At 41.6% G+C, this 25,803-nt stretch overlaps 1 protein-coding gene across 3 annotated transcripts; it reads left to right on the top strand.

The window, feature by feature from the left end:
• Positions 1–388: 388 nt before the first annotated feature.
• On the top strand, positions 389–25,492 carry NDUFA9 (NADH:ubiquinone oxidoreductase subunit A9). 3 transcript variants are annotated; one of them, XM_074160081.1, is made up of 12 exons: positions 453–534; positions 4,890–5,060; positions 5,866–5,963; positions 6,155–6,246; positions 9,177–9,318; positions 10,483–10,585; positions 11,296–11,363; positions 11,520–11,596; positions 15,013–15,108; positions 17,012–17,078; positions 20,456–20,637; positions 22,654–25,492. In XM_074160081.1, exons 1-11 carry the CDS (start codon positions 477–479, stop codon positions 20,624–20,626), a joined length of 1,143 nt encoding a protein of 380 aa, XP_074016182.1. In that variant the 5' UTR covers positions 453–476; the 3' UTR covers positions 20,627–20,637; positions 22,654–25,492. The 3 variants fall into 3 exon arrangements, with proteins under 3 accessions (XP_074016165.1, XP_074016182.1, XP_074016173.1); XM_074160072.1 differs by having other exon boundaries at positions 22,649–25,486; XM_074160064.1 differs by lacking the exon at positions 22,654–25,492 and having other exon boundaries at positions 389–534; positions 20,456–20,867.
• The last annotated feature ends 311 nt before the right edge of the window (positions 25,493–25,803 follow it).

A 25,803-nucleotide genomic window follows, 5' to 3' on the forward strand; every position in this document is an offset into this window, starting at 1 on the left:
AAAACTCCCACTCCACAGCTGCGCCTCTACGAGCCCAAGGGTCCTTCCCCAGCCGCGGCCTGACCGTGCACCACAGCCTCCCACGGGGCTCACGGCACGACCCCACCCCCCAGCCTCCCCGTTCCCCACGGACTCCAGCCCAGCAGAGGCTACGACAGCGCACGGCTCTGCTTGGGGACGGGGGCTCAGCGGGGACGGCAGGCGTCCGGGCAGCACCGGGGTCCGGCAGCCCCTGAGGGGAGCCCCGGCCCGCCACCACCTCCCCTCAGAAGGACGTTGGGCTGGGCCCAGCCCCGCGCGCGGGGGCCGTACGTGCCGCGGCTCCGCCCCGCGGGGGGAGAGGCACGCTCCCCTCTATGCGCATGCGCACTGTGGCAGAGGCTCCTGCGCAGGCGCAGTCCCCCACCCTCCCTGCGTGAGCAAGGTTTGACCCTGTCCGCGTACCGTCCGGCGCAGGGGTTGGTGGGTAAGGCAAGATGGCGGCCGTGGCTCGCTGCTCTCGGGCTCCCCGCGGCCTCTTGCTGCCAAGGGCAGGTGAGTGTCACCGCCGGCGAGGGGCCGCGGCCGGGGTGCCGCTCTTCTCATTTCATCTCCTCCCCGTTGGGAGCCGGGCTGTCCTTGCGCTTTTCACCCGAGCTGATAGGGTGCTATGCCACCTACCTGCTCGCAGGCCGCCCTTCTCTCACCGCGGCGCCCTCGGCGGAGAGCTGAGTGAGAGAGCCGGCAGGCCGGCGCCTGAAAATCAGGTGGTTAAAGTAACTGTTTGCGGCAGAAATGGTCGGCTTTCTGCCTGCATTCTCTGTAGAGAACGGGGGTTTGTAGCCCAAAGGGTTGCAAACTGCTGACACAGCTGCACGGTAGAGTTTCTCACTGGGATTGTTAAAATGTCAGCAAGGGAAGTGCTGTTCTGCAGGCTAAAAGTTTGGATTCCCTTTACGATTTCTTAGGCGACCTTGTCATTTTGGCCATAGTCTGTAAGCATGCTCAAGTACCGAAATTGTATTTAAAGCTCGTATTAGGACCTTTGCTGCCTAAACAGAACCGATTTTTAGTTAAACTGATGCTGCATGGGCTCCTCTGTTGAGTAAAGTGGGAGATGGCAAACAGGATTTGTTGGCTCATAAAGGTGAGGAAGGAATTTAACATACAATGGAAGCAGTGTGCCTTTTCAAGAAGATGGTTCCAGTTTATTGTGGATATTTGAGGTTTAATTTAAATCAGTGTCCTTAAACCACTTCAGATATGGATTGTAAAAATAAATTTCCAATGACAAATAGACTCTGGTTAGTGAAGGAGATGAAATCTTACTGTCCTGGGGAGAGAAACTCTGAGCAAGTCTGTATTACACAGAAGCGCAGAGCTTTAAGCAGTGCCGCTCAGTCTGGAGATATTAATGTGGCTTGTCACGGAATCACGGAATTGTCAGAGTTGGAAGGGACCTCTAGAGATCATCTAGTCCAACTCCCCTGCTAAAGCAGGGTTGCCCAGAGCACATCACTCGGGACCGTATCCAGGCGGGGCTTGAAGATCTCCAGAGAAGGGGACTCCATGACCTCCCTGGGCAGCCTGTTCCAGGACTCTGGCACCCTCACCGGAAAGAAGTTTCTCCTCATATTTGAATGGAACTTCCCATGTTCCAGCTTGTGCCCGTTGCCCATCGTCCTATTGCTGGAAACTACTGAAAAGGGTCCGGCTCCATCCTCCTTCAACCCACCCTTTAGGTACTTGTAAACATAAAACAGTTGTGAAAGCTTTATGGCTCTATTAAGTTATGTAGTCCGGAGTTATTAAATGTTGTGTTATGACAGGGCTCCATGCCACGTGGAAGGTCCTTTACTGTTTGTAAATTCAGTGTGAGGATCTCTCTAGCCTGCTTACTGTGGATCTCAAAGTTATCCTTCAAACTCAACTCTTTTTGATAATATAGTAGGCATTGGGTGCCTAGCCACAGATGGTGATATATTGTGACAGATATTGTACAGTTATGGAACAAGAAAAGATGGACATTGGTAAAGACCTTACAGCATGAGGCAAGCAACCACAGGTGTATTTGCTCAGGTGGGAGAATGCAAGACAGTAATTGGTTGTTATTTGTTAGTGTGACAGTTACAGTGTCCTGAAGAGCATGTCATGAATAATTTTTTTTCAGAAATAACAGCAAAAAAGCCATAAAGCAGCTGAAAGACATGTAGAATTTTTTCCCGATTAACTTACCTGACCCTCTTACATGGGTTAATCTGTTTGATAATACTTTTTTCAACAGGTGCTCGCAGTGTACTAAAATCTTGTTGCTTTTAGGTTTTATATTATAAGGACTGAAATGTGCCTATCTAAAAGTAACAGAAATACTGTTAATTCTGTAAATATGGATATCGTGTAGTGTTTTTTTTTTTAACAAACCTTTAAAAAGAGAAGTGCATATAAACAAAATACTGAGAAGGAGTATGGGTCATCAAGCTTTCTCTTTCACCATCTCAGCATACCATCTAGCTTTTTTGCATACTTGAAGGAATCCTGCTGGTTATAAAGAACCCAGTTACGTTTCTGTGAGTCTGCTTTTCCTGAAAAATATATTAAATAACAAAACCTTATTTATTAGAACGCTAACCAAGGGAACAAGTTTATCCAGCTGTCTCCCTTAGTATTACCCTTTACACTTTCACTCATTCTGAGCTTGGTTAATCTCCACTCTCCAGGTACCCATTACATAGCTAAAGGCTTTATTCTGTATAGAGTATTCAGTGTACACTCCTGATTTCATTTGCAAGTTTGTTCTGTTGTCGTCATTTAAAAGGATAAAGGAAAAAAAAAAAGGCAGTGTCCCTCTCCAAGAATTTTGAACCTGAAACCCTAGGGGATACACTATGTGTTTGTGTAGTCTGTGTCAGATATTGTTGTAAGGATAAGCGTGGTAATGTGTTTTAAGACGTGCTGTATTGGAGATCCATCGAAATTGCTATCTTCACCTTCACTGTAATTCCACAGAAGTATACACAAAGATTTTAGAGGGCAATGTTAAATTAACTGGATGATAGAAAAAGCAGAGTGTGAAGATAGATGGTAAATATGGCAGTGATGAGTTGGCATATTCTTTGAAATTTCAGTTTGAGGTGTTATAAAGTTCAATATGAACCTATTGTCTCACTTTGAAAACTGCATGCCAGGCTTTTAGACATTAATTGGGTACCACAGGAGTGTGTACTAAACTCTAGCAGATCTTTGACAAATGGTGTGGGGCTTGGGGGGATTTTTTTGGTGGGGTTTTTTTTTTGTTTGTTTTTTAACAGGTGCTTATCATAGGTTGTATTTTCCTTCTTTCTCTTAGTCTTAAGGTCTCTGCTTCAGTAATGGAGAGGCCCTGCATATCTGCCACTTTAACACAGACACCATGCCCAGTTTCTGAGCTTGGACCTATTTTGTAGGAGAGTTGCTTTTTAGAAAGTCATATACCTACTTGAAGTTTGTGTAGGCGATACCTTATTTTGCCCTGTTTCTCTCAGCCAATTGGAGTATAGTTTCTAGGCACAGTATATTAGCTTGATGACTACAGGTATATATGTGTGCTGCTTTATTTAGTTAAGTGGGTGTCAGAGTGCCTTTCAGGACAAAATTGGAGATGTGATTATCTTTTATTATTCCAATTTGTGGGGTATGGAAAAGCAGGGATAGGCAAACTTTTGGGTAGAGACTTCCTTCGGGCACTGATATCTTGCTGGATTTTCTTAAATTTTCATTGAATTTGTGTCCAAACATACCCCATCCTTTCTATCTTCTTATCATCATGGCTGTAACATCAGTGCCACTATGTAACTGGTAATACCTAGCCACGTTGGGATAAAATGTACTCCTTCAGTGTACAAGTGAAACTATTTTGTTGTTTTTTCCCGGTGCATCCGTCATTCTGATATCAAATACTAGTCTTGTTTTCATTATCATTCTTGCTACTTATATTTTTATGGAGAAGATGAAACTAGCTTATTTTTATCCAGAAAATGCTTACGACCGTGACTTATTAAAAGTTGTAAGGTCAGTTACTGGATTTTTGTTACATCCTCAATCTCATTTTCTGATGATAGCTCCTAAAGTCTGTTCTTGTCAACAACCACATGTAGTGTTAAACCCTTCTAATTTCAAAAATATCTTACAAGCACTTTATTTCTTGCTTTTGGCTTTGTTGGACAGGATGTGTTTCTTCTCTTCAAACTCCCTATGGGAGCTATTTTGTCGATTTATGTCGGTATCTTACTGATGTCCTGTTTCCATGGCTTTCAACTTTTTATAGCTCCTTTCAAAAAGGAACAGCTTTGAGGCAATATTCTGTACATTACGGATCTGTCTCTTTGCATCTCTTCATTTCCCTTTACTCCAGAGCTATGATATAGGAGGAGGATTGCTGCCTCCTCCAACATTTGGGTCTGCTGTATCGCGCTGAGGTAAAAAGTTTAGTTGACTGCACCTAGAGTGATTCTGAGGTCTTTGTCCTGCAATTCCCAGACCTGGAAGCAGGATGTGGATGTACTTGGGTGGGACCTGCCTGTAGGACTTGTAACAAGTGTTCTTTATTTGTTTAACCTCCGTGATTCGCTTTATGCATCAAGTACTAATGCTAGCCAGTTAAGCTTTACTTGTGCTTTAGAAACCGATTACCTTAGTCTGCTCCTTTTGTGTCTTAGACCAAAGTCTTTGACTTTTATCGACAGCTCCCTCAAGCCGCCTCTCCTCTGACCTGTCCATGTGTCTCCGAAGTAGCCTGTCAAGAGTCTTGACGTAGGAAATTTTTCAGCGGGAGACAAGAGAAAATAGATCTGTAATAAGAAAAATAACATTAACTATGGTTTGACACTATATTTTAGCCTGTGTCACATGCTCTCTCCTGTTTTGTGTTATAGGCCCTGGCGTTTCTGTGTTAGCTGCAGCACCGTCTGCGTTGCATCAGCACCGCCAAGTTCATCATGCCGTGATCCCTCGTGGAAGAAGTGGACGATCCTCAGTTAGTGGCATTGTGGCCACTGTCTTTGGGGCTACAGGTTTCCTGGGACGATATGTTGTCAATCGTTTAGGTAATGTTCCCTAGGAGTACTAATTAAAAAAATAGTGTTTCACGAAACTCTGAAACTCCAGGCTTTTTTCAGGTTGCAGGATAATATAGAAATCTCTGGCGTTTTAGATCTTAAAAGTGAAGAAGTGTTTTGTGATACTTCCGTAGTGCTAAAGTGCCAAGATGTGACAATTAGTAAATCTGTTTTAATCTAGGAAATGTAGAAGCTTTTGAACATGGTTAAAATAATTAAAATAAGTCATTCCCCTTCAAGTACTGTTTTTCCAGTCTGTAAAATGCAGATCTGAGGAGAGGTACAGCACATATTTGCTTCTTCTAGTTTTGGCCGTATTAGGACAGTTCACTAAAACGTTTGCAGGAATTTGGTTGGAATTCTTTAGAATTGCCCTTTTGAATTTGAGTTTAGAAAATAACTCCTCCTGGTTTTTTTTTTATCTTCTGCTCTCCATGCAACTTTAAAGAAATGCAAATATCCTTAGATGTGACAGATGTTTAAGTATTATACTATTTTATAGCACACACTGTGATTTTATTTTTTTTGTTGTTGTTGTTGGTTGTTAACAAGCCGATATTGTCTGTCTTACAAGCTCAAATATTCAGGTATGTCCCTGCAGCATCCAGTGATGTAGGTTCAAAAACTTACTTCCATGCTGATTTTAGCTTTGCAGATAACTATTCAAAATATCTATATGTATTTGTTGTGCTTTACCGCCAGGGAAAAAAAGAAGTTTTGTATATTCAGAAGTTCACCTACTTAAAGTTATGTAGTAGTTTGAGATAAATGAAACTTTTTTCTGAACGCCTAGGTCGCATTGGATCTCAAGTAATCATACCCTATCGCTGTGATCAGTATGACCTCATGTATCTGCGACCGATGGGTGACCTGGGGCAACTTCTCTTCTTAGTAAGTCTTTTGCTTTGGCTTTAGATCAAATACAATACCATTGCTATACAAGGAAGTCTGTTAATCATTCTCAAAGTCAGAACTCCAGCTATTGTTTAGCCTCTAAATGGAAATGGTGTGAAAGATCTTTCTTTGATTGTGCCTATTTACACATTATCTCATCTTTTTCCCATTTGATGCTCTGGTTACAGGAGTGGGACTGTAAGGACAAAGACTCTATCCGAAGAGCCGTGGAGCACAGCAATGTGGTCATTAATCTTGTTGGAAAGGAATGGGAAACAAAGTAATTTTCCTTTTTTTTTTTTTTTTTTTTTTTCAATATCAGTTATATATCAATATAATATAATATATCTATATAGATAGATTTGTACCAGGTATTGGACACGGTAGCCACATTTTACGGCACGCATACAGTATGCAGTGACGCTGACATTATTCTTGGCTTCTCCAAAAAGGCAAAACTGAAATTTTGCATATAAAAGTTCGTCCATTTCTTTAAATGGTAACTAGAATCCTGGTTATGATCTGCTCTTGAAAGTACGTTCTTTCTATAATTTTCTAGTGTAAAGCTTTTTTTCGGTTGGAGAGTTCAATGTACTGCTTTCACGCACCTTACAGATGTTTTGTGGGTGCCTTCCTATAGCTGACAGAGACTCACCAGTTTCTGTGAGCTCATATTTACATTGGTACAGAAGTGGGCTTTCGTCCTGTCCCTTTGGCATAGTGATGAATTGTAGTCTACTAGAATAAGCTATGATCAGGCTTTTCCTGTTCTCTGGTAAACGTTAATAAACAGGAATAGCTAATGGAGAATCCCTAAGATTATGATTAATAACATCATTCCTTGATAGAATTTTGGCACAGACACTAGTAGCTACATAAGCATTTTTTGGTAATAATTTTTAAAAATAGTTCTTTTTTGAAATCCCCCTATTTATTTTAGGTTAAATATACCTGTAATAGCCTCTTTTTTTGTTTGTTTGTTTTGCATGTGTGCAGCGTGTCCTCTTTATTAAAGCCTTGTGCAGAACTGCCAGACAAAAACTCATTAGTTGTGTGATTTGCCTTTATACGGTACATAATTTTGCCATTGTAGTAGACAAACAAATGTAGATATCAGTTTCATCTGCATTTACAAGCCTCTTTTTTTTGTTAGCAGCCATTTGGTGTTGTATTCTCAAATTGTACAATTATTTTTCCTAAAATAGGATGTCTGTTGGCAAGCACCTATTTCAGCTGTTTCTTGTCTAGTCAAATATCATACATAATTTCTGGGAGACACTTAGATTTCGCATTCAAATTTGTAGGGGTACTTTCTTTTTCTGATAGTTGCTGAGCTTCCTATCCCACTGTTGGAGTCTATAACTTAGTTTCGTTGGGGAAGAGCTAACCTGACCTAAATTGATTTTGGTCTTGTGCATCTGAGAAGGTTTTTGGCTCTTTCTATATCTTCTTCAGAGTTTGGGATATAGGTAAAAATGTACAAATCAATCTGTCAGGATTGTTTTGCACTGTTACTAAATTATGAACGCAAGAGTTCAAAAGCCTAGTGCTGTTAGAAAAAATTTCTTCATAATGTGGGAGTGAGGGAAGAAAAGAAAGTCTGTACAGTTGGAGCAAGGACAATGTAATGTCTTTTTATCTTTCGGATAGGTATTTCATGTGTACTTCCCCCTTTAAAATTTCTGGACTCATGTAAAAAGCATGAATTATATAAGGGAGGGTTTCTTTGTTATTGAAAGGAAGTGTGACAACAACAACAAAAGGTTTCCTCGTAGCTAAAAAATCCCAAACCTCCAGTCGGTTTCAACAGATTCAAAAGCAGAGGAGTTCTGGTACATGTTAAGGACTTTTGGATGTTCCAAAACTTATCGCTGTATTTCACAAATGTTCTTATAATTTATTTTATCTACCATGTTTATATCGATGGTGGTGCTGGAACCCTGAGATAGAATTCTGTGGTCTGTTAAACATTAGGTCAGACTAACCATTGTAATCATCCCAAAGTTTTTGAAAAATTTAAGCAGGGGCAAAAAAGAAAAAAAGAGTAAGATTAGAAGTCGAGATTAGTAAAAAAAAAACCAAAAAGTAAAGCCTGCCATTAAATACTTTCCTCTTTGCCTAGTACTAGTGTGCAGTCTCATCTGTGTATACTATGTTGTTTGAAAACTCCATAGTTACAGGCGGGATGTTGTTCGTTCTTATGTGTTTCTAAAATCTATTTTTGTGAGTAGAACAGGAGTGATGGTTCCCAGGATCAGATTAGTTATTGAAGGGTCAAAAATAACTTCTTATTTTTAAGGCTTTCTTTAGACTCCAGTGGGATCTGAGGAGCTGTGGGAGTGGAAAAGGACAGAGAGAGAGAGGCATTTGGACAAGATGTTTGTTACCCAAAGCAAATGGAAAAGATGGAGCGGGGTGCTTACAAGGACAGTATAAAGACATGAGAAGCCAGTTCTCTTTCTTGCAGTCTTGGGATATTTGGAAAGAATTTTGGGATTGTTGCCAGTCTATAGTGTCAGTTCTGCTTGGAGACAGAACTTCTGCATTGTTCTTGATCAGATGCCAAGCTAGATTACAGTTGAGCCCCCCTAATTTAGGCCCCTTGAACGCCATACACTGAGGTGTTCTTTCTGCATGCATCTCCTTGAAGTCCCTTGCAGCTGCTGTGAAGTGGTTCTAACTCTTCTGTCAACGTTAAATTTCCATTTGCATAAGCACCTGCATGTTCTTTGGTCTGTTTTTGTCCACTTTCCTAATGCCTAACATCTGCCATAACTTACAATGCTCAGAATTTTTGAGCTCCTTTGTAATTGAGTGCAATTGAGACAAATTTCAGGCAGGTGTTCTAAAAAGACAGCTTTGCTAAGATTTCAAGATGCAGCACTTCTCTTAAAAAAAGGTAATCTGTTTTCACTTGGAAGAGTTTCCCCCTTGTCACAGACAAGGGGGCAAGAGGATTTTTCCTGCTGTTTTAATCGGGTGAAAAAGCAGACACTATGATTGCTGTAATTGAAGCCTACTGTTGCGTTTCACTTGCCTCATGTTTTTATTATATATTAAGAGTCCCTCATGAAGGGAAACTTTCTAACGAAGAGCATCAAGATAGGTTTTTGAAATACATTCAAGTCATATGTAGCGATTGCTATTGGTTGGTAGGCAACCGTTGTTGATTGCTCTTAAATTAAAATTTGGTTTTTTGCCTTGTTTTAGAAATTTCAATTTTGAAGATGAATTTGTAAATATTCCGAAAAGTATTGCGCAGATAACTAGGGAAGCTGGTGTGGAAACGCTCATTCATATCTCTCACCTGAATGCTAGCATGAAGAGTCCTTCCAAATACCTCAGGAGTAAAGTAAGTCTGGAATTTTTTGGAGTATATTTTCTGAGAGCCAACGTTATTGTTCTTCTCTTTTTTTTTTTTTCTTTTTTTTTTTTTCTTAATTTTCCCCCAGCTGGGTCTGTGTGAAGGAAATCAGTGTATGAATTTACTATGGAATGTTTTCTGAAGCTGAGGAATTTTTGAGTTACTGTGCTTACTGGAGCTAGAAATCCTCCTTAGTACTTCATGTTCTTTGAAGGAAATAGATCTTGTATTCCTGAAAACTCTTCCTTTCTTCTGTCCTTGAATATCTTTGCATGTAAAATTACTGTGATTAAGAAAGAGGAACTAGTTTGTTGGTTTGGGATCCGATATCAGACCTAAGATCTGCAGATCTAAGGCTGCAATGACCTAGCAAAGTAAGTAGTTGATGCCAAAATGAATGCTGCAAAGACGGATGAGTATCGTGATTACAGGCCCTTGGCCTGGGACTGTTACCTGCTCTTGTACAAAAAAAATATATAAAATCTGGTTTTGGCATCCTATTATGTTTTCCCTCATTAGGAAGTATAATTTTCTCTTTATAATGTAGCTGTTATTCCAGTTTCAGCTGTTTTTGTTGTGTTTGAGCTTGCTGTACTCTGTCTTGGTTTTAGTATAAAATTTTTTTAAAATCAAGGTTGAAATTTGGTAGCTCTCAATGCGTAACAACTCCATAGGATAGTTAGGCCTTACTGTATCAGCCAGTCCCGTGTGGAAGGTAAATGGCTGCCACTGAAATTTCTAGCTGTACTTAAGCAGTTCTTGGAGTATTCTGATAACGTAGCAGGAGTTACGTAAACCTGCTTGCTTCCAGGCTCTGGTCTGGCATAAGCAGGAGAAGGACTCTAGGTTAGGATTCTTTCTTTTTGAACTTTGTCATTTCAAATTTGTGTCACTTCACAAGTGAGACTGTATAGTACTTTAAATAGAAGAAATTATCTATGTGTTGATGGGTCTTTTGGGACATTCTATGGGACCTTTATCTTGGCATAGCATGTCAAAGATCAGATGCCTCAGATATAAATAATTTTTGTGCTGCTGATGGTGTCATTTCTTTATGTGCGGTAGTCAGGATGCATTAAGTTCTGAAAAGGCATTCTCTCTGGTCTGTTCAGAATGGATCTAATGGGTGTGTTCATTTTAATTAAATGATAGGCTGTTGGAGAGAAAGCAGTGAGGGAAGAATTTCCAAATGCTATAATTTTGAAGCCCTCTGAGATGTTTGGGAGAGAGGACCGATTTCTCAATCATTATGCAAGTATGTATTCTTGAAATAATAAAACCGTGTATGATTTACATACCCATCTATAGAGGACACAGGGAAAATGTGAGTTGCGTTTGAAAAGCAGAGAGAGATGTTACGATCAGAAATGCGCTGTATTTTCTTAGCTGAAGGTGTGTAGTGGGAACACAATAATTTTTCATCTCATGACTGAATTCTTTGTGAATCTAGTTAGACTTTACTGTTTGATTCCTTTCCCGGGGTGGTGGTGTACTGTTTTTTTTTTTTTTTATTTAGATTGTTCTGAACTAAGACCTGGTCATCTTAACCCTGAAAGTATTTTTTTCAAGTTGCTAATGGTGGAATGTAAAAATTGACCTGAGTTGTTCTGGGCGCAGAAGCAACAGTAATGACTGATATGTCACCTACAAAATTGCTGGACAGGGTAGAGTGGAATCTTCTTCTGTCTTGCAAAGTTGAGATCTCTCTGAACCACTCTAGGTAAACACTGGAAAATACAGCCTCCCGTGATTGTTAATAAAAAACCTAAATGTGCATTAAAAACAGCGCTACTGAAATTGGATGGTAATTCTTCCCAATTCTGTTGTTTCTTTGGTGTTTTTATAAAGTTAAGTCAGTTTTCGGAAGAGATCCACACTCAGCGTAGTGCAAGGGGTATTGGTTATTTGCTTGCTGAAAGGATTCACAGATTTTATTCTCAAGTTAGGTATGTGTCTTTCTTTCAGACATGCGCTGGTTTGGTGGTGTGCCTCTTATTTCTTTCGGCAAAAAAACAGTGAAGCAACCAGTTTATGTAAGTTTTCAATGAAACAAGACAATCCCACATCCTCTGTGGGTGTGTATTAGGTTTTTTGTTTTTTCTTTCCCCCTAGTAAATCACTTCTGAAAAAGGAGCGTGTGCCTGCATTCCTTTTTTCTATTGGTAATTGCCTGTATTTGTTTCTCACAGGTGGTTGATGTAGCAAAGGCAATTATTAATGCAATTCAGGATCCTGACGCTAAAGGAAAAACATACGCCTTGGCTGGGTAGGTTACTTTTCTGATTCTAATTAACTCAAGTACTTCTTTTTAGTGTCATTTTTTGGCATGCTGCACAGTACATTTAATTTCTCCATCCATGCACACAGTTTGAGCTGCAGTAAATTCCACCTCCTTTTTGGGAGGCGAAATGACTCAAGCTGTTACTGTGAGTACTCTGAAAATCCTAGTTTAGGCCCCATTGCATTTAATGTTACGTGTGTGCACAAAGAAATAGGCAGTCTTGGGAAACGTGCTAGACAACGTAGATTCGGAGAAAATTCTGCTAAAGCTGCGTGGCAACCACCTGGAATTAGAATGGATAGAGACTGTGGATCTCCTGAAATATTTTGTATACAAAAGCTCCAAGTCAGAATAGAACATCAGCATTAAGAGTAAACACCATGGCAAATGCCAAGGTTGTGTGTCCGTGTTTTGATACTGTAACAGCGCTGGAACCGGTCTACATCCAATATATGTGGTAAAAGGAACATTAGTTTCATTAATTAGTCAACATACAAATGGATACATTAGACTAATGAATTAGTCAAGATACAAGTGATGCTGAACAGGTCTCTCTTTTTCTGTTGCATGCATCTCCTTCCCCCTTACACACTGAAAATGTGCGTAGGATCAGGATTTTGCAGAAGGCTTATCTGAGACTACGTTATTTTTTCCATGCTTGTTTTGTGACGCTGTTGCAGTGGCAGCTCTTTATTCTCATTGTACAGAGATCGTTGCTGGTTTGCCTTTTACTTGCGCAATGTCGCTTTCTTCAGTGCTGTAACTGAGCTGTTGAGGAAGATGCTATCCTGGTGCTGGGCTAGGTGTGCTGTGGGCTGGTGTTCTGGAAAAGACAACAAGCAGGTCTTCAGATTCTTTTGGGTCATGCTGAGCAACTTCTGCTCAAAAACTAGCAAAATAAGAGAAAGAAGCTGATGATGGTCTGAAAGGACGACTAAGGCAACACCAAGGTTACAATAAGTGACTTGAACTTGCTTTCACATCACTGGGATGATATGAACTGTCACACTAAAGAACAAGTGAAGAACACCCACAGCCACACACCCCACCCACAAACAGACACAAACCAACAATCTCGGGCACTAGAGCATGCCCTGAAGTGCCATGTCTACACGTTTCTTAAACACCTCCAGCGATGGCAACTCCACCACCTCCCTGGGCAGGCTGTTCCAGTGCCTGACCACCCTCTCAGGAAAGTCATTCTTCCTAATATCTAATCTAAACCTCCCCTGCCCCAACTTCAGACCATTCCCTCTGGTCCTGTCATTATTCCCTTGGGAGAAGAGGCCAACACCCACCTCTCTACAGCCTCCTTTCAGGGAGTTGTAGAGGGCAATGAGGTCCCCCCTCAGCCTCCTCTTCTCCAAACTAAACATGCCCAGTTCCCTCAGCCTCTCCTCATATGACTTGTTCTCCAGACCCCTCATCAGCTTGGTGGCTCTCCTCTGGACACGCTCCAGCAGCTCAATGTCCTTCCTGTGGTGAGGGGCCCACAACTGAACACAGCACTCAATTCAGTGTCTCCTATTTTAAAAAACAAAAGGGAGACTGGAGATGAAGAAACCCCTACAGTGTCTCATTTTTGGGGAGCCCCTACCTGGGAAGCAATCAGTCTGAAGGTCGTTGCGTCAATGAGGTCTCTGCTTTAGCTGAAAAGTATAGCAAATCATTAGGAGACACACATTTGTGCTGCTCTGATCATGATCAGCGGGATGTAATTTTGAAGGTTGAAACACAGGTGGCACACCAGTGCTCAGCAGTGTGCTCTTGTGCGTTGTCATGAAGATTTTCAGAATGTTTTGAAATACCAGCAAGTTGCTTTAAAAGCCAAGGGACGTATCTGTTTCAGTTTGAGCCTTTTATAAAGACAGAATATTAAAATGCTAAGGCAAAGACTGAACGAGAAAGGAATGGGAACTCCCAGTGGTAAACATTTCTCTTAAACAGAGAACTTAAACTTCTGCAGGTGTGCAGGAGACTGACTGCTTCCTTCCCTCCATCTTGAGAGGGGGAATGCATCCTTTTGGGGGAATTTATCTTAGTTTCTTCCTCTTGCTTTTGAAGAGAACAGTATGTTCTTAGTCACGCAAAGGCAAGTGAAGCAATTTCTTTGCAGCCATTTGCTACCAGAAATGGGATGTTTTGTTAACAAACCTTTCTTAATTTTACCATTTGCTTCCCAGCTTCTTTCTATTACAAACTGCCAATTGGGCTTGTACAAATTCAGCCCTGTCCCAGCACTAAAAATCTTGCATTCCGAATTTGACTCAGTAGTTATCTCATGGAGGAGGCACATAAAAGATGTGCTTTAAAAATACACAGAATACACTTCATTCAGTATAACTGTGGTGGGTTAGCATTGGCCAACAGCCAGATGCCCACCCAGATGCTCACTCCCCCCTCCTCAGCAGGACAGCAGGATAAAATAGTATGAAAAGCTTTATGGATTGAGATAAAGGCAGGGAGATTGCTTACCAGGGCCAAACAGACTCAACTTGGGAAAAATTAATTTAATTTACTGTCAATTAAAATGGATTTGCATAGTGTGAAATAAAGACAAAAAGACTAAACCAACACCTTTTCCCCTACACCCTTTTCCCACGCTCTCCTTCAGTCCTTCACTCCCAACTCCACTTTTCCCTCTCCCTAAGCAGTGCAGAGGGATAGGGAATGGTGGGTTATGGGGTCAGTCCATAACAGCTCCTCTCTGCCCCTCCTTCTTCCTTACACTGTTCCCCTACTCCATAATGGGCCCTTCCATGGGCTTCAGTCCTGCAGGATAAACCTGCTCCAGCGGGGGCTCTCCAGGGGCTGCAGGGGAACCTCTCCTCGACCTCCTGGAGCACCTCCTCCCTCTCCTGCTCCTCTCACCTTGGTATCTGCAGGGCTGTTTCTCACACTTTTTTCCTCACTCCTCTCTGCCGATGTGGCATTTTTGCTCTTCCTTAAATATGTTTTCCCAGAGGTGCCACCATCTCGTCTGAGGGGCTCAGCTGTGCCCTGCGGTGGGTCTACTGGAGCCGGCTGTGCCTGGTACGGGGTGGCCCCGACCTCTCCACAGAGGCTACCCCTGCAGCCCGCCCCGCCACCAGTGCCTGGGCATCGGCACCCAACAGGGTGACGAAACAATTTTGCAATTTGTGATTTACACTGTTAACCATGCCTGGTGTCAGAGGATATGTTTTTCTAACTTAATCCCTCTCTATTTCAAACAGTACAGAATCTGGGGAGCTAAAATTTGTTTCCCTCTCATGAGTAAAAGGACAAATCTGGCAAATCGTTTAGATTAAAGAGAACAGGTCCTTGGTAGCCTTGGGGGGTGGAGGCCTTTAACATTTTCGTGACTTGCTCCAAATATATATACTTAACATACCTGTAATGTTTGTTGATTTTTCTTTCAGACCTAAGAGATACCTCCTTTACGACATGGTAGAATACATCTACGCAGTTTGCTTTCGAACCTTTCTTCCCTATCCGCTTCCTCGTCCTCTTTATCAGTAAGTGGGACCCTTCTTTCAGGAAGAACTTGGGATCCACCAGGCGGCACAGAACTGTTGCATTCGTCGTTTAATGTTGTCAATTGTTTAATGCGGTAGGATTGTAGAAACTGACTTTTCCTAGGTACTCATTAGCTGGCTTGAGTCTTCTGCTCAGGTACAAGCCTGCATTTGATGAGCTAGTGTGTGAAAGGTGGACTTGTAGTAAATTTAACGTGACTATTTATTCCAGAGTCATGGAATGGCTTTGCTGAGTCAAGAAATAGCAGAAGGTCCTAAGTAGAGACAATCAGTAGCAAACTAAATGAGCTCTTCGTGGTACCACAGGGAAAATCTGTGTGTATGTTGCTGACAGATTTTTCTGTGGCAGCTTAAGATATTGCTGCTGTCGGTTGTCCTTCCAGTCTGGTGAGCAGTGTCACCTCGGGAACGGAGTTGGGATAAGGGCGGGTATGGGTATCGACTGACTTTCTAGTTCAGCCCTTTGTATCGATTTGAGCCAGTGTTGGAGATAAGTTTGTATTGAGATGTTGGCCTGGGAATTTGAGCAGTGCAGTTGCAAGTATGCACTTCTTTGTCTGTGATATGAGGGCAGTAACATCTTTTCGAAGGTATTAATAAATAGGGAGGTAATAAGAGTTTGGCCATATGTTTTGGCCTCAGGGGGCACTGAGGACAGAAGCTGATGTGCTGAATTGCAGCTACCGAGTAACGGTGCATGAAAAAGTGCGGTATAAATCTGAGCCTAGGCCTAGTCCTTTAGGCATAATCACACCCTTTTGAAGAGCTGCCTCAAACAGCAAATGCTGTTTCAGGAACTGCCCTCACCATGCTTGAGTTGTGTTAATGTGCTGCTGCTCATCCTCCTCAATTTTAGTACAATGCAGTCTAATAAGCTAAAAAAGTCACCGGTGTTAGAAGCCTCCTGCCAATCTGCTAATAAGACTCAACACTGGATTCATGTAACTGATGATGAATGACGCCAGAACAACATCTTAAACTGTTGTGGCTGTTTCTGAATTGGTTGTAGAGGCAACAGGTTAAGATGGCTCAGCTGCCACAAGGCAGCTTGTTTGAAAAGTAACTCTGTGGGTACTTATTCACACTTGCTGCAGTCTATGTTGTGGTTTTTTTCTTTATGGGCTAAACTAAGTGGTATTTTATATTTTTGAGAAAAGAGTGCATCTAAAAGGGTGATAAGCATAGTTCTGCTTATGTGCAGTAACTCAGTAACACCCTGGTCTTCCAGGTGAGCACTTCAGTAAGAGATTCTGCCTTGAATGCTGTTGGTCCCAGGACAGTGAGCAAGAGTTGTAGTGTTATTTTCTTTTCTCTGGCAGATTTTCTTTCTTTCATGGGAAACTTCATTTCTGGAAACTGCAAATGTACTAATCCTTACCCTTTTTATAGATGCAGATTGCTCCAGATTCCATCATCTTGTTTGTATGGCTGTTAACTCATTTAGTTGTCAGCAAGCATGTTTTCTCATGAAGGCATTGAATCAAACTTCCTGACTAATTGGATTACTGCCTACTCTACTAGGGAACAGAGTTTGGAGGAAAGGCAGGGGCAAGGCTGAACCCTCTGGTGTGTGAGGAGTTGGATGTGGAGGTTTATTTTCCCACCCACTAATACTCATTTTTACTTCTAGATATCTGCTCCTCCATTCCCTTCCAAAGTAAAAGAATAGTTCAGTAGCAAGCAGTTAAAGTTACCAGAAACACGACTAAAAACTTGCTGGCTGGCACGTTCACCGCTTTAATGAATGCATAGCTTGCAAGAACAGCTACAGAACAAGCTCTTGCTCACTGTCTATTAAGTGTGAAATATTTTTACCAGTTCTCGTTTTCTTCCGTGCATCTGGATAACGACTAAACTTTTGCAATACTCTTTCTGATTACAGTTTAGTTGCAAGATTCTTTGAGATTAATCCGTTTGAACCATGGTTAACACGAGACAAAGTGGACCGGGTAAGTGTAGGACAATCCACAAGTCCTTCTTGGGAAATGTTTCATTGTGTATTTGTAACTTGAATTTGTAGTTTTGCGTTCAAGGAGTGCTGTAATGTGTGTACATCGTGTGGTGCGTTATTTCAGTCAGTTCAGTGGCTAGAATTTGATTATAAAGAATTGCTTTCAGACTGTTTGGGTACTACAAAAATTTAAATTTTTCAAGGTGTCTATATATAACCTTCCTCAAAAATGGTTATGGTTCCTGCCATACAATTGCTGCAGCTACCTCACTCTTAACTTATTTGTCCAGAACTGTTACAGTGCCAAGGGGATACACTGTCAAAGGAGTCTGGTATATACCTCTGGTTTAGTCTTACAAAGACTTAGAGAGGGACTAACAGAATTTTTGTTTAAAAGGCATCCTTATGATGTTGTCTTTCCACTAGCTTTGGTGGAGGAAGAATAGTTAACATATTTCTCTAAATGTCTTTAAGAAAGTGGTTGAAACGATTGGTGAGAGGGTTATATAGCAAGAAGTAACAAGATGAGGTCGGGCAAAGGGCCCAGCCTTCTTAAGTGTTAAAGGTGGTCTAGGCTGCATGCTTTGCTGTGCCCATGTCCCCTTCCCCCAAAACACATGCTGTTGATGACAGCAAAGCCAAAGTAAAGATTGGATGTGCAGTGTGCGGCTGACTGATGCGGGGGAGTGTTCCCCGCTTTTAGGTAGCTAGTGAGTTTATGTACCTCCAGATGCATTAAAATCACTTATACCATCCAGATAGTGGCATTTTTAACAACTCAAGTTGAACTGGCAGCACTGGATACAGCCCAAATTCTCACATAAGGTTAGAATGCCTTTCTTATGAACATGTTGCAACTTCGTGTTTATTTGTAACTTCTCAGAGCATCTAAGTGGGGGTGGAGAGATATCTTCTGAAAAACCAACTACAAGTGAGGAAAAAGTAGTGATTTAGCAAGTATTAATGTCAAAACAGTTGGTATGGGTGTAGGTTAGCAGTGATAGGGTCATGTATTTGACAGACTCCAAGCTTGCTGCTCTCTGAAGTTTGCAGGTACTGTCCCAACTATTTTGCAGATTTGGAGTTTTAATGCCTTGTTTATGATGCACTATCAATAGCCTTTTTTGACCTGATTGTCCCCAAACTAATTTGAGAGAGGCTACTATTGTGGATATGGGAGAACTGGGTCCTGTGCTTAAAGCTGCTTACTGAATGGCTGTAAGCAATTTCACTGAATTTCACTGAATTTTTTAGAGTTGGAAGGGACCATAAAGATCATCTAGTCCAACTCCCCTGCTGAAGCAGGATTGCCCAGAGCATGTCAGAGCATGTTACTCAGGACTGCATCCAGGCGGGTCTTGAAAATCTCCAGAGAAGGGGACTCCACACCCTCCCTGGGCAGCCTGTTCCAGGGCTCTGGCACCCTCACCGTGAAGAAGTGTTTTCTCATATTTGAGTGGAACCTCCTATGTTCCAGCTTGTGCCCGTTGCCCCTCATCCTCTCACTGGCAACCACTGAAAAGAGTCTGGCTCCCTCCTCCTTCAGCCCACCCTTTAGATACTTATAAGCATTGATAAGGTCTCCCCTCAGCCTTGTCTTCTCCAGGCTAAAGAGTCCCAGCTCTCTCAGCCTTTCTTCTTAAGGGAGATGCTCCAATCCTTGAATCATCCTCGTTGCCCTTTGCTGGACTCTTTCCAGTAGTTCCCTATCCCTCTTGAATTGGGGAGCCCAGAACTGGATGCAGTATTCCAGTTGTGGCCTCACCAGTGCAGAGTAGAGGGGGAGAATGACTTCCCTCGACCTACTAGCCACACTCTTCCCTATGCAGCCCAGGATTCCATTGGCCTTCCTGGCCACAAGAGCACACTGCTTGCTCATTGTCATTTTTCTGTCTACCAGGACCCCCAGATCTTTCTCTTCAGAACTTGACTCCAGCAGGTCCACACCTAACCTGTATTGGTGCCTAACATTCTTCTTTCCCAGGTGCAGGACCCTACACTTTTCCCTGTTGAACCTCATGAGGTTCTTCCTTGCCCAGCTCTCCAGCCTGTCCAGGTCTTGCTGGATGGCAGCACGGCCCTCCGGGGTGTCAGCCACCCCTCCCAGTTTGGTATCATCAGCAAACTTACTGAGGATACACTCGGTCCCCTCATCCAGGTCGCTGATGAATATGTTGAATTGATCTATACGTTTACATTCCTCCATCTGTGAAATAAACCAGCTTCCTGTTCTGTTTAGAAATAATTGTGAAAACCTGTGGACAATGTGGAATAAAGAGGTTAAGCTCACTCACAGTCTAGTGCAAAACTTTCCACTTTCCCCCACAGAGAGGGTTGGCATTGTAGTTCTGTTGGCTATCTTGATCTAGGATGTAGATGTGTCATCTCCTGAAAATCTTACTTCTAGCTGCCTTTTTAGTTTGTAGAGTTACACTTCATAAAATAAGCCTGAACCAAATCACTAGAACTACTGCAATTCAGCTATAGCATGGGCAGTGTAAGAGGGAGTATCTCCATGTCACTTCTGTGTCTGATCGTTCCTCTTTCCCAGCTTTTCATCCTTAAGTAATCTAGACAAAATTAGATGTGGTTGACTTAAAGACCTTTCAAGGAATAATAGCATAAGAGAAATTCCCGTTTTCTAAGATTTAGGTCATATGTGTTGCAAATATGGTAATAAAATTAAATGTTTGTCCTGCACAGGACCCCGTTGTAAACCATGAATAGAGAGAAAAAGAACCTACTGATGGTGATAATTCAACATACATTTTCTTGACAAAGCAGAATGTATATAATTGCAGTGCAAATATGCATTTACAAACCTGGCCTAATTTCGTGGTTGCAATGTAGTAATCTTCCTCTTAATGTGTACCTGATGGAGAGAAAATGAAGACACTTCCTGCATGTCACACCGCTGTTTATTCCTGAATCTAAATCTGAAGCCTGAAGGACTTTTTGCCAGATGCAGAACATTCGTATCTCCTGTTGAAGTACACTGGGTACTCAATACCTTGTCTAATTACCCAAGGAACTGGGACTGACGCGTAGCTGGCTGAGTCCGCATTTGTATTTGAATAGTTCTTCAGATCCAGTGCATTTTATTTGCAGGGTTCTTTCTTGGGGGAAACAAGTCTTACATTAGCAGCCTTGCAATTGCAGTAAAATCTCCCCTTTGTAGAAGAATGTTTTAAGACTTACTAAAATGTCTCTAGTACTAGGGATTTATGCTAGTTTGTTTCTATAAAAGAAAAAAGGTGACCTCAGGTGTAAGTACACAATACTTCTTTCAGTACTTGAACAGTTGTATTGGGTGTAATGCTGTTGATTCTATCAGGTGAATTCCATCTTTTTTCTTTTTTTTTCTTCTTTTTAAAGTTTCACACAACAGACATGACGTTTCCTGATCTTCCTGGTTTGGAAGACCTGGGTATTCAACCAACATCACTAGAACAAAAAGCGATTGAAGTTCTGCGCCGTCACCGCAGATACCGCTGGTTGGACGCTGAGCTGGAGGAAGCAAAACCAGCTAAGACATATCCCATGTAACAGTTGATTAGGTGGTTACTTAACACTTCTTAAACTGCCTTTGTATGCCCCAATTTGTTTGGAGAACTGTGTACATACTGAGTAAAATATATTAATCATGTAAACTATATTTCACCAGTGTTGTCTTTTTAATTATGGAAGACTGTCATTGAAATGCAATTTTTCTCTTTAAAAGGTCATGAAAGCAAATTTACATATTGTTGCTTAGCTCGTGAGCATTAAAATATTTTGAAGGTGTCTTAACATCAGTCAGTTTTTCCCTTGGCTCTCAAAGCAAGCATATCACTGGGCTTTAGCAAGTGCTCAAGTGATTTGAAGGACGTTGCAGTTCAGGACTACATGGCCTAGAACACGTGCTCCAAAAGGGAGAGCTGATACTGCTGCCTCTTCAGGTCATGAGGTCTCAGACAAAACCCCATTTTTAAATTCTTGACTTTTCTGAGCTTTGTTTTCTGCCCTGAGGAGAACTATTATAGACAATGCCAACAAAATGGCACAAGCTGTTTCTAAGGTCAAAAAGCGTCAATCAGACATGGAAACAAGTTACTACACGTCATCTGATTTCTTGTGATCATTATGTGTGCTGTGGCTCACAGACGTGAGGAAATGTGTCATTTCTTCCATTTTTTAATGAGAGTCTAATTACTGTTAGATGCTCAAAGCTTTTATGTGCTGGAAAATCACCTTTCTTTTGGTAAAAGGGGTAAGCTTTGCTTCAGGATTAAATATTTTCAGGTGTTCTAAGATCAAAGAAAGATCCCTGCTTGAATGTGATCATGAACTGTGCTTTCTGTTTCCGTATTGAAAGAGCTGCTGGAGGATTTTGGCTAAATTTGGCAGCTGGGGTGCAACTTAGAGCTAAGTAAGTCTGCGCGCAGGACTGAGCAGAGATCTAGATCTTTTACATGCAGTGCATTGTTCTGATGGCTTCAAGATGTGAAAGAATGCATTTCTTGAATCAAGGAGTGAGCAGCGAGTTCTGGGAGAAGGCTGAATCCCATAACTAGGATGAGTTGAGATTGGTGAGGAAACTGGTTTTAAAGTGAGAGTGAGAGGGGATAAAATTAGCAACAGAACATTTTATGTTTTCACCTCCAAGCTTGCTACTACTTGCCGTAGTTGGATGTGAAATGAGAGAGAAGGAACTGGGACAAGTTGAATAAATGGGTATCAAAGGTGGGAGTCTAACGATGATGGGGAATACTGAAGTGGAGACTGGGATGGAATAGGTGGTGAAAAAGGAGGGTGGCAAAGAGAGAACAGACAGATTGAAAAGAACAAAAAGGTCAAAGTTAGGGAAAGCACTGAAGTCTCTTGATTAGATCACACTGATTGCTGGAGCCAGATATCAGAATCTCACTGTTTCTGTGTTGTCGCCGAACTACTGTGAAACTCCTGGGCAAAGTGTTTTTTTAATTTCAACAGCTTCCACGTTTTACTCTTCCACATAAAACCTACACTGCTATGTTTACTCTGTTGGGAATAGTTAGGCTCTTGTGATAACATGAATTTTTTTGATCCCACCTACTATGTGTTTAACTTGGATCTCATGGATTGTTTATTTTTCTTTTGATAATATAAGTTCAGTTGTTTTAAAATAAATCTGCTGATTCGAGCATTCAAAAGCTAGGGCAAACTGGCAGTGAAGTGCATATTGTTAATAATTTGATCCTTAAGTTTTATTATTTTTTCTGACTGCAAGCTTTTTTCCATAAGAACCTAACTGTAAATAAGTAGCCTTGTTAGTGCTCGTTTAATATGTGTGGCCCTAATCTTGATTTATTGCATTTTATTCCCATCCTGCTGTGAAAATGGTAGTATTCCTGAACTGCTTTGCAAGTGCCACATAGAGATATGCAATTGTTACGATAGTCATGCATGGATAACAAGCAGTTTACTTTTTGAGATGGCAAACTGAGCCAGAAAAAACTGTCAAAGCTAGTGCTGTAGTGTTAGGTGCAGATGCTGAGAATGCTTACCGTAATGTGATCTTTTTTTTTTTTTTTTTTTTCCTATTTAAAGCACAGCTTCACTTCTACCACAGACCACTCCTACAGGATCTTAGTTCAGCCAGCCATTAGACGGAGAACATGCAGGTGATGAGTATCTATGAAAAGTTTGCTTTAAGCAGTTTGCTGCACATCAGGTGGGAATGTTAGTGAAACGGAGCATCACATCAGTGCGGAGCTGCTGAAAGTTTCATTTTCCACAATACTTTGCCTTCCATAGCGCTTCTGCTTCCTACCTTGTAGAAGTTCCAGTGTGATTTCTCATTATTTATCCTTCCAAAGCAACTTCTGTAGGGGGTCTTCGGTGTTAAATAAAAAAAAGTCACTTATTTTGTAACTGGACTTATTTAGTCCAGAATACTAAAATTCAATTTCATCTGTGTTTTTTATCCCTACTCGTTTATCAACGAGAGGGTCTTCCTACTTATCCTGTCCCTAGTTTCTCAGCTTGCAGTAGTTCTTCAGCAATTTGCAAAGTATACTGAAGGTCTTTTATAAGTATGGACTCGACGCTTGTGTTTAACACCTTTGTGAGAGGGATGTCACTCAAAGCAGTATGGAGAGGGAAAGAGGGGGCTGTTGTTTTCCACCCTCCCCACAAGAGGTCACTGGTAGAGCAGAAAGTGGCAATGGTCTTTAAGCGCGCTGGGTGCCTCCACTTTTCGGAGCCCGTTTCTTGCTCAGGTTTGCCATTTCTCGTCTCTCTTCCTTGTCTACATGCAGCCAGAAGAGGGATTTTCAGCTCAGGCCCAAATCTGTACGTTGACAAATTTGGGTAGAGTGTTGTAATAATACATAGTGCTGTTACTGTCTCTGGCTGAAAGGGAACCTTGCTTTGGTCCTTTCCCAGCACATGGTGTAATAATCTAACCTATAGCCCACCTTCAGCTTACTCTAGAGGGTCTTGTGAGAAAGTAGACCCTGGGCAGCATCTGTTTATGGACCAGATGAATTATTTGCATGGCTCTGTGAGTGTATGTGTGCTGGGAGACAGATGGTTCAGGACCAAAAAGGGCTGAAGAGTTGGTGAAGAAGTTGTCTTACAAGTATGTGTATATATCTCTATGAGTGTGTGTGTGTGTGTGTGTACATAGATATGTATGTATACACGCCCCACTCAACCTCGGATAGTCTGATGGAAAGTGTGTGTGTTTCCCTTGAACTCAGAAGAAAAAAGGAAATGGTGCGTAGGTGTCACTTAAGACATCACTTCTCACTTTTGGCACTCGGCTAGCCTGAAAGGAAAAAGGGAGGCTTCTGCTCAATGTCATTAACTTGATTCAGATGCTGCCTTGGGGCACCAGTGTGTCTTGGCTGATGTGAAGAGGAATTGTAAGGATTAGAATACTGTGAGGGATTATTCTAATGGTAATGGTCGTATTCATGTAAGTTAAAGCACTTCTGTATTTTGAGTTGGAGGGGGAATATTGGTAGCTGTTATCCTTTATTGCAAGTGTAACTGCTAGTGTAATTTTCAGTATGAAAGGCAGTAGGTATGGAGGAAGGAGATAGACTTTGCTTTCTGAGATCCCCATGCAAGTAGGACTGGAGTATATTTGCATTTTAGGAACGGCTTATGTGGGTGAGACCAGTGTTTGCATCTAAGGGTGAATAAAAGGATTTGCACCTTATGTTTCTTCAAAGACTGTATATATCCTAAGCGGTTAGGACTCTGCATATTTATGCTGAAAATATGATAACTCTTAAATTACGCTGTTCATAGTATATTACTCCAAGTTGGAATAGGTGACGTGCATAGAATTAGGCCTTCCTGTCTGTCTGCTGATTTATTCTTACCTCTTAATTTTTCTTTCTTGACTTACTTGGAAAGCCTTAAAGCTTTCTTCAGTTGCTTAGAGGGCAGGTGTTTAACGACTGAGAAGAGCGTTCACACTGGCAGTGGTTACTCTGTAGTTACCTCTCTCTCCCTGCTGTTTCCTCTTCTTCCTTTCCCCCTGCCCTGAGTGATATGTGTGGATACGCATCATATGAAAGGAGAACATCAATGGTCTGCTGTATTTAAAGGAATTCAAAAGTGTTGTAAGAACTCAGAAGTAATTCACAATGGTGTTGCTGCAGCCTCTGAGGTATGGAGGCAGAAGATGAAGGACACTGACGAGACGGCAAAGGAAAGCTGGTGACAGAGCCGAGAACAGAGTGACAGTGCACTGCTATGGCTTCATTCTATCCTTTTAACGACTAGTTATAGCCTGGGACTCACTCACCCTAAACATCATTCTTCTTGAAAAAGATTACAAAAGTGGTAGCATCAAAATTTTTGTAATGAACAAATGAGACCTTTCGGAGACGATTCAGAACTGGCTTCGTTCTGAATTCCTGTGAATCTCTGCTTTTGCTTTACATCCTGCTTTCTTAGGCCAGTTTTGACACACATTTCTATTTTGGCTTGTATATAAGTCAGCAGCAATAAATAACAGCTGATCTACTTCCAGGATTTTGGAGAGTGATTTAATGTTAATGGGCAAAGCTTGTTGGATTGTGGGGCTTTTTGGGTGGGGTTTTTTGGGGGTAGGGGGTTAAAAGTAGAAAATGGAAATCACCTTTCTCATTGTCACTAGGAAATCTCATTCAGATCCCAGGGATTTTATTGTTGGGATTCTGATTTGGAGAAGGGCATAGAGTGCCCAGTTTGAGAAACACATACAGCGACGCGTGTGCGTTGGTTTACCCTCTGTATTGCAACAATCTTGATTAGAATTAAATCAACCAGGAGTCACAGCTGCTGCTTAGCAAATGCTTTTCTAGGTTTTCCACCTCTTCTGTAACTTTATCAGCCAACTTTCTTCCCTGGGTTGATAAAACATTTAAAAGCCATTAAATACTTTCATTCAAAGTGTTATGTTTTGTGTGTAGATGTGTACATACGATAGGAGTTTTTTTAATACCTCAGCTTTCCTGGTGTAGTACAAGAAAGTATGACTTACAAGGAAAAAAAAGTTACCATGCAAGACCAGTTGAGGAATTGTTCTCAGGCTTTGGAAGTGCGAGTGGAAGGACACAACTGTTGTTGGCACACCTAGCTCCTCGCTCCCACATGCTGACCAACACACACTCACCAAACTCGAATTATTCCTGCGGGGAAAAGTCTCTGCTCAGCCTTACTCTGCAAATTGTAGCAAGTGGAAAGTCCTGCATGGTGCAGGCAGG

This window comes from Numenius arquata, chromosome 1, assembly GCF_964106895.1.
Source record: "Numenius arquata chromosome 1, bNumArq3.hap1.1, whole genome shotgun sequence".
In the NCBI taxonomy this organism is placed as follows: Eukaryota; Metazoa; Chordata; class Aves; order Charadriiformes; family Scolopacidae; genus Numenius; species Numenius arquata.